General features: G+C 35.5%; 1 protein-coding gene and 1 pseudogene across 1 annotated transcript in view; both read left to right on the forward strand.

The window, feature by feature from the left end:
* LOC134376244 (putative N-acetylated-alpha-linked acidic dipeptidase) overlaps positions 1-8,182 on the forward strand; it is a 33,236-nt gene extending 25,054 nt beyond the window's left edge. The window contains exons 8-11 of the mRNA XM_063094864.1: positions 4,175-4,439; positions 4,738-4,819; positions 6,553-6,645; positions 7,993-8,182. Of these exons, the coding sequence (XP_062950934.1) occupies positions 4,175-4,439; positions 4,738-4,819; positions 6,553-6,645; positions 7,993-8,182 (630 nt within the window). The remainder of the gene's footprint in view (positions 1-4,174; positions 4,440-4,737; positions 4,820-6,552; positions 6,646-7,992) is intronic.
* A 466-nt stretch (positions 8,183-8,648) lies between these two features.
* LOC134376246 (L-lactate dehydrogenase A-like 6A) lies at positions 8,649-13,386 on the forward strand (annotated as a pseudogene).
* The last annotated feature ends 2,168 nt before the right edge of the window (positions 13,387-15,554 follow it).

A 15,554-nucleotide genomic window follows, 5' to 3' on the forward strand; every position in this document is an offset into this window, starting at 1 on the left:
AGTACTGTATTTTGATGACTCACTATTTATTTTCAGTATGTCTAAGTTTTTGTATTATGGTTACCATGAAGCTCACAAACAAACTTGTTATAGGTATAACAGATTATTTTAGGCTAATAACAACTTAATTTTGATATCTAAGAAAAAAAAAACAAAGCCAACTCTAGGCTTTGACGTCATTCCCCTTCACTTTTTGACATTGTGTTATTTCAAGTTACATCTTTTAATATTGCCTGTGTCCTATATAGTTGTGTATATGTTATTTTCTTGTTAGGTTTGTCTTTTAGTCTTCATACTAAAGATGTAAGCAGTTTATTCACCACCCTTACAACACTGGAGTATTTGGAGGTTGTCTGTGAATTTACATTACTAATAAGCTGTGTACCTTAAATGTTTTCTTCCTGCTCCTTTATATCTTATTCTTTCAGATTGAGGAACTCTCTTTAGCATTTCTTGTAAGGCAGGTCTAGTGTTGATGAATTCCCTTAGGTTTTGTTTTTCTGGCAAATACTTTATTTCTGTTTCATATTTGAAGGTTAGTTTTGCTGAATACAAAATTCTTGACTGACAGTCTTTTTCCTTCATCTCTTTGAATATATCATCCCACTCTTTTCTGGCCTGTAGGGTCTCCACAGAGAAATCCACTGACAGAAGTATTGGTGCTATGTTGAATGTCATGTGTTTCTTTTCTCTGGCTGTTTTCAGTGTGCTTTCTTGGTCTTTGGTTTTTGATAATTTGATTATGATGTGTCTTGGAGTGTTCCTCCTTGCAGTGAATTTGGCTGACAACCTCTGAGCTTCCTGTATCTGGTTGCTGTCATATTTCTCCATGCTTGGAAAATTTTCAGAAATATTTATGTATTTATTATTATTTTTTTTTTATTTATTATTTTTTTATTTTTTGGTGGCTGGCTGGTACGAGTACAACAAATTAAAAGTCGATTTTTTTTTTCAGTTCTTAAGTTGAATTTTTATATAATTACTTATTTTTTGCAGCTGACCAGTAAGGGTATCCAAACCCTTGACCTTGGTGTTAAAACACCAACTGAGTTAACCAGTCAGCCCAAAAGTACAATTTGAGATTAATGATAAGCCTTTATCAAGTTTTAAAATGTAAACATTTTTATTTCTTATTGTTCACAGAGCTGTGCATATTAGGGCAAAATTTTCTTGATTGCAATGTAACTGAGAAGCCAAATCAGATTAATTGATTAGAAACAAATTATAAACACGAAATGCTTTTGCAAAAATAGCTATACCAAAACATTATCAAAAGGTGAACTACGACATTATAATACTGCTTAAATTGTAATTTTCGGACTATAATTGCTAAATGAGCAGACAATGAAATATCAGTGCACTCAGAGAGAAGTGAGTTTAAGTAGTTGAAAATACTCTACAACTGATTTGTAACGTCCTGGACCTCAGATGCAGTTAATTATTTCTGTCAGTTCATGGCCATTAGCTTACTTGTTCCGGGCAGGACACTTCTCTGTTTCAGTTTTTTTGTCCCCAATTCCCCAAAACCTATCTACCTATCCTCCCCACCACATTGCCCATACACACACAGGCAATAATTCTAATGAGTTTAAAGTGTAGCCTTTAATTTATGTCTCGCAAAACATGTATTTTTTGTGTATGTTTCAAAAATTACTGTTATTATGCTTTAGATCTCATTCTGTTTCTCATGTTTTTGACTTGGCACTTTGTTTTTTTTTATTTATTTATTTATTTATTTTTTTTTTTTTAATTTTATTTTGTCGATATACATTGTAGCTGATTAATGCTCCCCATCACCAAATCCTCCCTCCCTTCTCCCTCCCCCCTCCCCCCCAACAATGTCCTTTCTGTTTGTTTGTTCTATCAACTTCAAATAATTGTGGTTGTTATATCTTCTTCCCCCCCCCCCCCGGTTTGTGTGTGTATGTGTGTATGTGTGTGTGTGAATTTATATATTAATTTTTAGCTCCCTCCAATAAGTGAGAACATGTGGTATTTCTCTTTCTGTGCCTGACTTGTTTCACTTAATATAATTCTCTCGAGGTCCATCCATGTTGTTGCAAATGGCAGTATTTCATTTGTTTTTATAGCTGAGTAGTATTCCATTGTGTAGATGTACCACATTTTCCGTATCCACTCATCTGATGATGGGCATTTGGGCTGGTTCCAACTCTTGGCTATTGTAAAGAGTGCTGCGATGAACATTGGGGAACAGGTATACCTTCGACTTGATGATTTCCATTCCTCTGGGTATATTCCCAACAGTGGGATGGCTGGGTCGTATGGTAGATCTATTTGCAATTGTTTAAGGAATCTCCATACCATTTTCCATAGAGGCTGCACCATTTTGCAGTCCCACAGAAATATTTATAACTATATATTAAACAAACAATTCTGACTCCAATGAAGTGACTCAAGCATTAGAGGAATAGGGGAATTTGTGAGCAGAAGAATGTCTCAGAGGTTGATGGTGCTCCTACTGCATGGTATAGTTATCACATATCATATCCTGAGCCCTATATTCACATGTCAGTTGGTACCAATACTCACGTCTGCCAACTTGAACTTCTGTGGACTCCCTTAAATATATATATTTTTTCTTTGGATGGCAATGTATTCACTTGTTCATTTCAGTTGGAAATGGAGGAATTGTCTATGACTCCTGTATCCTCATTATCATTCAAAATTAATCAGTATACAGACATAAACATATTTGAATTTTTGTATATTATTGTGTCTCCCATCATTAAACAAACAGCAAATCATTAAACAACAAGTAGCATTTATAATACACCTTCAACACATAAAATTCATGATTTCTTTTGTTGTTGTTAATGATAACTTTTATAGTTTAACTTTCATCAGGTATCATATGTACATAGTTTATAAAATGTCATTACCATAAGAGCTTATGATTAAAAAAAGTGGTTCATTATCTCACTTGCATGGTCACTCCACCACTAATTTCTGTTAATCAAATGAACTCTTTTCACTTTTTAAAAATTGGTTTCTTTGATACCTACCTCTATGTTTATAAATAACATGCTTACGCTGCAACTTCACTTTTCAGTTCTATGTTGTTAAAGAAAAAAATTCTTCTGACACTTATTATAATGGCAAGAAGGACTTTATTCAAGACTATTGCAATAGGGATACTATAACAGCAGAAAGATATTGAACTCAATTCCAAACAGGACAAAGACCGCTGGGGATTTACAGCCAACATTATGTATCTATAGGTCTTTTTTGGAAAAAAGTTATTCTTCTCAGACTGTAAATCTTTAATCTCCTGCCATGGAGGTTGAGTGTAAGGCTAATATAGTGGTGGTGGTGAGGGTAGATATTGATATTATCTATATTTTACTCATGAGAATACTACTGCTAAGAAAGGTAAAGTGAACATCTAGAGTTTTTGGTAATAAGTCTTGAAGATTGGATTCAAACACTGTAAAGATAATTTCAGAGTTCCAGTCTCTTCAACACACTGCTATATAAAGTGTTCTTTTATATCGATAACAAAAAAATGAGCATCTTAAAAATGGTCAAAGATATAAATCAGCAATTCACAGTTTGAAAAGTCCTCTCCTTGTCTTTTTGTTTGTTCTTGGCTTTCCTTACACCTGTCTTAGTATCCCCTCTCTGTCCTTAGTGAGATTTCAGATCTCCTGCTGAACCCTTCACCTCTCAAACTCCACTCTTCAGCACACTGCCTGTCAGAGAATCGTTTATCCACAGAACTTCAGTGGTTAAACGATTTATTGTACTCCCCTGTATAATATTGTATAATGCTTATTTACTTGCCTCTAAAAGTTCTCTGTCTGTTTTCTTAAATTATTTTTACTCAACTACAATAATGTCCTGTCGTTTATTCAGAGTTTTAAAAACATTTCCACATCTATATTTTTAAAGGCAAGCCTCTTAGGTATCTTTAAAAAAGAGTTTTTATAATATTATTTACATTATTTACACATATAGTTTAATTGGCACAAACCTAAAGTGTGTTTAAATACTATAATATTAGTCTTTTAGTAAGTAGCTTACTAAGTAGGTGCTTAAGTACTTTCCTTTAATCACCATTGACCAAACATTCTTACTGATATTAATAGTAAACATGGCGCTAGGCATTTTCTTATAAGCTATCTTACAAGAGATGTATTTTGTTATTTTTTTGTAGGAAACAAACAAATTCAGCAGCTATCCACTGTATCACAGTGTCTATGAAACATATGAATTGGTGGAAAAGTTCTATGAACCAACATTTAAATATCACCTTACTGTGGCCCAGGTTCGAGGAGGGATGGTGTTTGAACTAGCCAATTCTGTAGTGCTCCCTTTTGACTGTCGAGATTATGCTGTAGTTTTAAGAAAGTATGCTGACAAAATCTACAATATTTCAATGAAACATCCACAAGAAATGAAAACATATGGTGTATCATTTGGTATGTTACTCTTTCTCTTTCAACTTCATTATCTATATGTTTCTGTTGATCTCTGAAGTGTAATGACCTACCTAGTTTTTAGCTCATTTATTATTTATTGCTATTCCATATAATCAAATATTTACCTATAAATATTTTTTTCATTTCGTAAGTTCCCACATCTTATGACACACAAAGTAAAGATACCTTGTAAAACACAAAAGAACATGGCTTTCTGTATTGTTCCCTGTTCTTGAACTGTAGAACAATTCCATTAGAAATATTCTTAAGCTTTTCATGACCACAATTTCTGTTTCAGATTCACTTTTTTCTGCAGTAAAGAATTTTACAGAAATTGCTTCTCAGTTCAGTGAGAGACTACAAGACTTCGAGAAAACCAAGTATGTTCTACATTTGTAAGTTGTGTACATAATAGATATGCTTGAAAGGAAATACTAATTGACATTCTTTGTTGCTGAAATATTTGTGGAAATTTTTTGCTGTTTTCTGTGTCTCCCCTCTAACAAATCCTGTACAGGTCTGCCATATCTCTCAAAGACCTGCTTCCGACATTCTGAATGAGAACCGTGCCACTCAGAAATGCAATGGCTCCTCCGTGCCAACGGATTTGTTACAACATGCCCACCTGAGTATCGATGATTCTCCACTGTGTGACCCCAGCTTTCTCCAGTTTTGTCTCTTGTTCCTTCACCATCAATACATCATACTTCAGCAAATTGCCTTATTTTCAGAGCATAATTTCCCACTACCTTCTCTTGAAGTCATTATCTCCACATAGAATTCCTCATTTCCACTTTCAGCTGGCTAAATTCTATTTATATAGAATGGTAAATACTGTGAAGCCATTATTTTTGGAAATGTTAATCATTTAGGATTAATTCTATATAAAATCACAAACATAAAATATATTTTGAGCTAAATATAAAGATGGAAGAAAAAATGTAAGAACACTAAGGAAAAATTTTTTAAAAGTAGAATTATGAGGATGAACATCTACTGTGTATTAAACATAATATCATGATAGAAATATCAAATCCTTGGGTACTGATACAAGAATACATGGAAAAATAAGAATAGATGCTTTAGACATAGGGTCAGTGATATTTAAGAAAGTATTTGTAATGAAGGATATAGTAGAAATCAATGGGGAAAGAATTACTCATAAATAATATTATATAATCTCTGTTAGAAATTAATAAAAGAAGTAAATTCAGACTCTCACTTCACATTTTATGCAAACGTAAACAAGTGTAGAAGAATTATTTATTAAAAATGGAAATTTCTTGAAGGAAAGATGCCAAGTTAAAAGCAATGGAAAATGATGCCATTAGATTTGCAAAGATTAAAATGGTTCAGAATATGAAAATTAATACTAAAAAGCAAAGAGAAAAGAGTTGGAAACTTATTTTGTAAGAAATTCCAAAAGAACAAAGTTGGAAATAGCGCTAATGGACAAGAAAAATAATTCAAAAAGAAGACACATATAGCAAAATATTCTAGTTCACTAATAATTCAAAAAATGAAATAGAAATGAAAATACTATTATTACTTTCTCATTAAATTAAAAACAACTTAAAAGTTGGTTGTGTTCATTGCTCCAGGCGGTATACTGAAGCAGGGGCTCTTGCATTTTTCTCGCATTTTTCTGGAAGGCATAAATACACATTGCAACGGTTTCAAGAGCCATCATAGAGTTCTGATACTGTGACTTAGTATTTCCATTTCTTGAATTTGCTTAAAGAAAGAGTCTCAGGTTTGGAGGGAAAAAGACTGCTCAGAGAAAAATATGAATTATAAAATTGTAACAGCAAATAATTCAAAACACCTTAATGCCTAGGAGGAAAGAACTTACTAGATTAAATATTCACCAATTTCAACACATTGTAACCCTAAAATTGATGATTATAAGGCAATATAATAAGATACCTATAAAATATGAAGCAAAATAGCAGAATAGTATTTTATAGGATTTTTAAAAATATGGTAATTATGTATGTTATTTAATTAGCATTTTATGGTAATTTAAAATATTTTCGTTTTGCTTTAAATTTTTAGTTTGCTGAGTAGTACATACATTTCATGAAGTTATAACTATATTTATTTCCTTCTTTAGCCCAATGTTATTGAGAATTATGAATGATCAACTGATGTTTCTGGAACGAGCATTTATTGATCCTTTAGGGTTACCAGGCAGGCCTTTCTATAGGTAAGAAAAATAGTATGTCTCTTTGCTATAACGTCACATTTTCTTATTTTTTGCACTATAGAAAAATATCATAGTTGATTTCTTGCAAGCAAATAGAAAATTTCAAAATATATGCAATAAGTAAAAACTATATTGTTTCTTCATGTAGATTCTTGAATATCTTTCTTTTTTAGTATCTTTTTTCCATTTCTTCTTATAAAAGACAAATATGTTCATTTTAGGGAATTTAAAAGATCCAGAAAGTCACAGGAATAAAATAAAAATCTTCTCATTCCCATCAGCCAAATATAAAATCTTGTTTATATTTTGGTGTATATAATTTTAATCTTTCCTATGTTAAATATACTTGTGTTTATGTATTCACATAACACTTAATAAATCTATATATAAATATATAATATATAATAAACATATATTTATTTACTCACTCCCCTAATGTTGGCATCTAGGTTTTCTTTCCCCCTAAATTGTGATAATTGTATTATTTCTGATAAACATCAAATGTTCCCAGGCTATTCTTAACAAGTATTGCAGAATGAATTGATAATTAGACAGCTGGAAATGGTGTCATGTTTCAGTCTAGGGATTCTCGAAGGGTTTGGGAGCAAGGACATCGTCCAAACAGGGTAGCTGGTTTGCCAATGGCAGCATGAATGTGCTTGTTTACTTCTTCACCTCTTTACTTTGGAGTTAGTTCTTCTCTTCTAGGGCTATTACATGAACTGCCTTAGACTCTTCAATAAAACAGTTTTCTGACTAGGTCATGTGGAACATCACAAAATTGTTTGTAATTATTCTTCATGCTTCTAGCTAAGCATTCTAGCATCCTATTGTGACTTTTTTAAAGAGAAGAAAAAAATACAGTAGTAAGTGGGATGAAAACAAACAGGACTTTAATGATCACAGTTGTGGGTATAATTCAGAGGCTACTATGGTATAGCAGCAAATCAGCACTTATTTGCAGTGTGCTTTGAGACAAATCGTTTAATCACTTAATTGCTCAGACCACAGTTTCCTCTTCTGAAATACTAATATCAACTTTATAGAGTTTATTTATAAGGATTAGAAAAATCGTAGGTAAATTCATGAATATGAGGCATGGTCCATAATAGGTAATCAACAGCTGTTGCTATTGTTGTTGTAGCTCTGAGCCACTTTAAATTATCTATTTAATGTTAAAATTAATTAACACAAATTTCGTAGATTAGTCTTTGGAGATGATTGAAGTGACAAGTGGCTTATTCAAGTCATAAAACTAGAAATATGCAATGCAGGAATTATAGAGTCCTCTTTGTCTCTTGTGTGTCATTTGGACAACTAATAGACTGCAAACTCTTTTGTCAACAGGCATATCATCTATGCTCCAAGCAGCCACAACAAGTATGCAGGGGAATCCTTCCCAGGAATTTCTGATGCTCTGTTTGATATTGAAAGCAAAGTGCACCCTTCCAAAGCTTGGGGCGAAGTGAAGAGACAGATTTCTGTCGCATCCTTTACAGTACAGGCTGCAGCAGGTACTTTGAGAGAAGTAGCCTAAAAGGGTTCTTTACAGAACCCGTGTTGAATTTGTATGGTATATCACTCAGAAAGAATCATGACGGGTAATATCGATTAACTGAAAAAGTTGAAGGATATACACACAAACAAACACAGATGAGGGTACTTCAAAAAATTTATGAAAAAATTGAATTAAAAGAGAATACAAATCTTTCCATGAACTTTTTGAAGTACCCTCATGTGTGTGTGTGTGTGTGTGTGTTTGTTTGCCCATTTTTTTCTTCTCTCTGTAGATAAAAAAGGAGACTTTTTATTCTATAATTATAGAAGGTTATTCTGAAGTTGATATTGAAATAAGTATTAAAATTAAAGAGAGCAGACTAACATAGTAAAACTCTTACCTTGCATTAATTATTAGGATATCAACTCTACTATAGCACTTCCAATTCTATTCATGTGATTGCACACATAGAAAATCATGTTTATTATAGAGCACACTGAGGAAAATGCACAAGGCTGCTCCAAGCCAGAGGCCTCCTCAGGCCCTGCCTGGCCACCCCAAGGTGACAAGAACCTTATCTTAGCATATTAATTAAGAAATTCTGATCTAATCCCACTCCTGGTAAATGTAGTCATTTTTTACCACAAGAGATTATTATTTTTAAATTAAGAAACATTTTATTTATATATAAGTTTATATGTAACATATGTGTACAGTTAAAAATAATAGAAATGAACATTTGTAAACCCAATAATCAGACTAAGAAAGAAACATTTCCATTATGTTTGGATCCTCCACGTACTGCTGATCAATTGTGCCTTTTCTGCCGGAGGTTATCATTTTCTTAAATTTCAGGTTTATCTTTACTCTTTTTCTTTATACTTTTAGCACACATTACTGTATCTTTACATGTTTTGGCTTCCTGTGGTTTTTGAACTTTTTATAAATAAAATCATACTACGTGTATTTTTCTGATACTTGACTATTTCCTTAGCCTTTGATGTTTCTTCTATGTATCACTGTGGCCAGAGTTCAACAGATCCTTAATATAGAGCATTCACTTGTCTGAATGTAATATTTATCAGTCAGGATCCATCAAGACAGAGAAACTACACAGTAAGGTCAACAGGGCAAGTTTATATAAAGAATGATTAATTATAACAGCACTGGAGCAGTGAACTATTTTATATCAAAAGGTAAGGAGAACTCTAAATAAAAAAATGAATAACAGAGAAAAGGAGTAGCCACTATCCTTATGGCTGATTTGGAGCCGCCAGTGAAGAGTTCCTTCCACTCCATGGGCCACACTCAGTAGTAGAGAAACCACTGTGGTGCTTCACTAGCAGATCTTGCTGCAAATTCATTCCAGAACGCCCCAGAAACTTGACTTCTAGATAACTGTGGAAAGCTATTTATGAGGAAATGTCTTGCCAGAGGCATTCCACTACAAATCTTCCCAAGGGCAGTGTCAGGAGAAGCTCTTGGCTGCTGGGTTCTGCTGAGCACCATGAACTGCAGGAACCAGGTACTATAGCAGCAGCCTGCAATGCAAGATCTGGGCACTGGTGCAGCCATGTGTGCAGTAGGGGCCATGCTGGAGAAGTCATTTGCAGTGCAGAGCCTGCCAAGTGAGCCAATGGAAAGCAAGGAAAAAAATCCCCTTTTTGAAATGTCTCTCCAATGCCTTCTACTCACAAAGTTTAGCATCATACCACTTGGGAAAGGAAAAATATATAAAGGGCCCAGATCCCTTTATGAAAAGCAGACAATCAAAGAGTGACTTTGGAGTGGAAGAACCAAAAGTTGTAAAACTGGCACATAAAATATATTTATTCACTTTTCTACTGGTGGATATTTGGAGTATTTTCTGTGTTTTACTCCTATGAACATGTCTCCTAGTGTAAATATTCGAGAGATTATCTTTCCTGGCAATTCCTATCTATAAGTGGAAATTCTGGGTTGTAAAATGTGTGCATCTTCAATTTTACTGGGCAATGTCAAACTGATTCAAAGTGATTTTATTTATTTATATTCCCACAGGCAAAGTAATCATGTTATAAAAAATAACAGATTTATGAAAGAGTGTCTCACGTTAGAGAAATTCAAAGAACTCATTGTTACTGTAATCCAAGGAGTGTGGGGAAAACATCCATACATTAAGCATCAGATACATCCTGTCATGCTTGGGAAGTCATCCAAAGGAGTGTAACTATTTTCCTGTAGTCTATAAAAAGTCACATAATAAGGTTAAGCAAGGTAGGGATATGGTCATATTTACATTTTAGAAAGTATTTGGCCTAAGTATAGATGGGGGCACCAAACCAGCAACAGGCCAGAACCTGAATCTTTTCTCATGATAATGGCTGCGTCATGTGGACTTCACCCTCAGAAAAAATGACTCCTCTTCTTATCCTTTGGGTTTCAGATTAGATTTTATCTCTTCTAGGAGGACTTCCAGGATGACTGTCTTTTCCCTGGTATTCTCTGCTAGTCCATAAGCTCTTTAGGGACAAAGTTTGTTATTTAGTTGTGGCTCCAGTCCCGGCTATTATGCAGAGTCCATATCAGACACTCATTTCGTAAATAATCAGAGTAGCGCGCATATATGGGACTCTGGGAAATCACATACTTGGCAAAGTGGAGCAGTGTCAGCACTAGGACTTCAGCAATGCCTTTGTAATGAGGTTTGACTGAGCATGCTAAAAGCCTTTATTGGTGTCATTGATAGAGAGCTGGACAATATGATAGACATGGGACAAGGGGAACATTAACATTCTAAAAAAACAGACAAAGACCCACAAAATACCTGAAATCTGAAATCTTTGTGAACTTTCAGTCAGTACTGCAAGCATGCACTACGAATTCCCCCACAGCATTTTGTAATTCTGTGGCTTAAGAACATACTTCAGCAACCATTTAATATAACTTATTCACAGAGGTAGTGCGATGATAGGAGCACAATTTTAGAAAAGAGACTGCCTGGGTTCAAACCCTGGTGCTCCCACTTACTCAAAGTATGACTACAGGCAAATTATTAAGGCACTTTGTTCTTAAGTTTCTAAATCTCTAAAATGGGTATAAAATGGTATCTTGAAAGTGGTTATGGTATAAACATGGCAGCAATAGGCACTGGGACTGGGGAACCCTCCTCTGGGTTGGAAGCTCCAGGATCCAGGGATGAATGACTTTTCCTAGTTAGAGGTGGAATTTTCCTTGGTATTGTTGCTGCAGTAGAATGGTGGCTGGATTTGTTACAACATTATCACTGGCTAAAAAGAAAAGCCCCGAATGATTTAATCAGGAAAGTAGCCATGGCTGCCTTATCAGAGAATAGGTCTTTCTTTGTGGGCTCTGGGCTGGGTCTCACTTTATGTGGGGTGTGGGGTGGGTGTGCTCAGCTTTGCAGTGTGGCAAGCTTTAGAAATTCACAGTAGAGTGACATCACTATCTTCTTGAATCGTTTTTAATTGGGACTTACAATCCCAGGCTTTCCTTTGGCACAAGAAGCTGTATCCTCTCTGGTGAGATTTTAGTGTTGCAGTAAGTCACAGTCGGTCCTTCTCCTGCTGTCAAGTTTCTGCTGACCTCCCAGATGTGTGTCATGGTCAGGACTGGCTTAAAAGCACCGGAATCCTTTCTCAGTAGAAGGCCCTCCAGCTGGCTACACCAGAACACACGAACCCATGTTTCCTGCAGCCCTGGGAAGTGGTGCGGGCAGCTTTTGGGAAACAAAGCACATGCACCTCACACTTCCTGGTGGGTTATGGATTGGAGGAGTTCACCTTATTTTCATCTATAGTTCAGAGAAGCATTTTTCTTCGGGGTACATACTAAAAGTAGAAAACTAATTATTCCAGGAATCTGGGTTGGCCTGTTATACCTGTCAAATGTCAAAGAGGATACATGATTGTTAAACTACCTCCAGGATACACTTGCTGGAGAAGCAGCCCTGCCTTAGTCTGAGCAGACCAGAGGAGTACTTGGAGGCTCAGGCTGAGGGTGGGCCACGCAGCTGCGTTGGGGGCTGAGGCCGAGACTGTGCAGCCACAGTGGAGGCACGTCCAGTGGTCAGACTTACTCGGCGTCTCGACCAGCATCACTGCACCTTCCTCCATTCTCTTCTCCCAGCCCTTGAGTGAGCAGCCATGAGCGGGGGTGCAAGCATCCTGCGAGCCAGCCATAGAGTGAGCATGATGGGATCGAATTTCCTGTACCTGGGCATGGCCTTGTGTACCCATCAGGCAGCTCCAGGCCTGCTCAGGGGTGCCTGGCTTTTCACCCCCAAGTCCAAGATGGAGATTGTGAAGTGTCAGTTTATTACGAATTTCACTTCAGAGGAGTCTGTTCATCATAATAAGATTCCAGCACAGGAACGGGTCAGCTGGCCTGGTCTGTACTATCAACCTCTTATTAAAAGGCCTGAGTGATGATGAACTTGCCCTTATAGATGTCAGTGAGGGCAAACTGAAGGGTGAGACTATGGATCTTCAACTTGACAGTCCTTTCATGAAAATGCCAAATAGTGTCTGCCGCACAGATTATTTGTCACTGCATATTCCAGCCAAGTGGTTATCATATTATCACAGTAGGGGCACATCAAGCAAAAGGAGAAACATGACTTAATCTATTCTAGTCCAGTGAAGTGTGGCCATCTTTAAATTAATGATTTCCAGTATTATCCAATACAACCCCCTCTGCAAAGTGATTGTTGTTTCCAATCCAGTGGATGTCTTAACCTATGTAGCCAGGAAGTTGAGTGCATTTCCCCAAAACCGTGTTGTTGGAAGTGGCTGTAATCTAGATATTGCTCGTTTCCATTTCTTGATTGAGCACAGTCTTGGCATCCACTATGAAAGCTGTCATGGGTGGATCCTTGGAGAGATGGAGACTCAAGTGTTCCTGTGTGGAGTGGAGTTCACGTTGCTGGTGTCTCTTTGAAGGAGCTGAACTCAGATATAATAACTGATAAAGATCTTGATCAATAGAAAAATATCCACAAAGAAGTGATTGCCAGCACCTATGAGATTATGAAAATGTCAGGTTGTGATCTGGGGGTCATTGGCCTGTCTGTAGCTGATTTAACAGAAAGTATTCTGATGAATCTTAGGAGAACACATCCAGTTTCCAGCATAATTAAGGGCCTGTATGGAATAGATGAAGTATTCCTCATTGTTCTTTTTATCCTGGGATGGAATGGTATTACTGACCTTATATACGTAAAGCTCACCCAAGCACCACAGTAGCATTGCCAGAATGCCTGTATCAGCTCTTAGGCAACAGCAACAGCAAACAAGGGCAGGATTTTAGTGTGTTTTGATCAAATGTTACTATACAGCATTTTTTGATTTTGGTTTTGTTTTGTTTGTTTGCTTATTTGCTTTTTAAGTGATAAGAAACATCAGAAGAACATTAGAGACCAGGAAGTGCGTCCTCTAGGGATGAGGAGACATTCTACTGGATTTTTTAAAAAATGTTTTCTCCAGAGTCATCTGCTTCATTAACAATGGTTTTTGTCTTAGAAGTCTCTCTCTGATTTTATAAACTGACATCACTTCTTGTTCTGTTATGAATGCACGCTGCACTAGGACTCCAATAAGCCCATCACACATTTTCACCATTTTGTCTATAGGCACTTTTTCTGCAGTGTAATCACTCATCTCCATTGTTACTATTATCATAATCACCTTGACTCAGAACCATTTTGGCTATTTCATCATCAGCCAACGAATGAACAACTTGCAGTGTCATGTTGGTGCTCCAAAATATCTGAATTTGGAACATTCCAGCTTTCAGATTTTTGGATTAGGGATGCTCCATCTGTACATACTGAAGTTACGTTCTAGTATTAGGACACTACTGTCTTTCTCCATGTAACTCTATGGATTAGATTAATCCACAGGTTTAATACTTTATACTCATCTGATAAGAATGTTAACAAAACATATGCAACTTTGGAAGGCTGAAGGGGATTATAAAGTCCAATGGATATGGAATTTCATCTCTGATTGTCAGGGACTATCACTCAGGTTTTTAAAAAATATTTCAATTCATATGCTATCCACTACATTCACTTGAGTAAATCAAACACTTCTGTATATTTCAATAAATCATTTAGGACTATTTGGACAGAAATCAAATTCAGATGCCAAATAGTTAAATCTCTAAATAATTTAAATTCAATTCAGTGGTAAAATACAGTCAAATACCAAATTAAATTCCAGATAAAATAAATAGTTAAATGTGAAGAATACAACCACAGAATCAGAAAGGAATGAAGGTATGTTTTAGGATGAATGAATTAGGATCAACTAAACCTAAGGAAAAAAAAAATCACAAAGTAAATGATATGTAAACAAAATGAAAACAGCATACTGAGAAAAATATTTGTAATAAATATGTATTATCATAATTAACCTAAAACCTCTCTTAAGGAGAATTAAATATTCTCAAGATATTTCAAAAAATCAAAGAAAAGAAAATTATTCCACACACATTCTATGAGGCCAGAATCACCCTGATAACTGAAATCAGAAAAAGATACAACAAAAACAAAACTTCAGGCCATTATCCCTGATGAACACAGATGCAAATATCCTCAACAAAATACTAGCAAACCCAATTCAACAGCACATCAAAAAGATTATAGACCATGATCAAGTTGGATTTATCTTGTGGGTGAGATGGTTCAAAATATACAAATAAAAAAGTGTGATATATCACATCAACAAAATTAAAGACAATAACCATAGGATCATTTCAGCAGGTGCAGAAAAAGCGTTTGATAACATTCAAAACTCCTTCATGATAACAAAAAAAAAAACCACTCGACAAATTAGCTATAGAAGAAAAGAATCAACACAACAAAGGCCAAGAAAGAACAGAAACAAGACAACGATGCCCACTTTCACCACTCTTGTTCAACATAGTACGGGAAGTCCTAAACAGAGCAATTAGGCAAGAGAGAGAACTGAAGTAAAGAAGTGCATCCAAATTGGAAAAGAGAAAGTCAAATTGTTCCTCTTTGCAGAAGACACGATCTCATTAACGGAAAAACCTAAGACTCAAAAAAAAAAGAAAAAGAAAAAAGAAAACAAATACTTTGATTAAAAAATGGACAAATGACCTGAGCAGCTAATCATCAGGGAAATGCAAAGCAAAACCACAGTGAGATATCTCACCCCAGTTAGAATGGATATTTTCAAAAAGACAAATAACAAATGCTGGTGAGTATGTGGAGAAAAGGAAACTCATACACTGTTGGTGGGAATGTAAATTAGTACAGCCATTATGGAAAACAGTATGGAGATTCCTCACAAAATGAAAAAATAGAACTACCACATGATCCAGCAATACCACTGCTGGGTATTTATGCAAAGGAAAGGAAATCAACATGTGAAAGGGATACCTGCAC

This window comes from Cynocephalus volans, chromosome 4, assembly GCF_027409185.1.
Source record: "Cynocephalus volans isolate mCynVol1 chromosome 4, mCynVol1.pri, whole genome shotgun sequence".
Taxonomy (NCBI): Eukaryota; Metazoa; Chordata; class Mammalia; order Dermoptera; family Cynocephalidae; genus Cynocephalus; species Cynocephalus volans.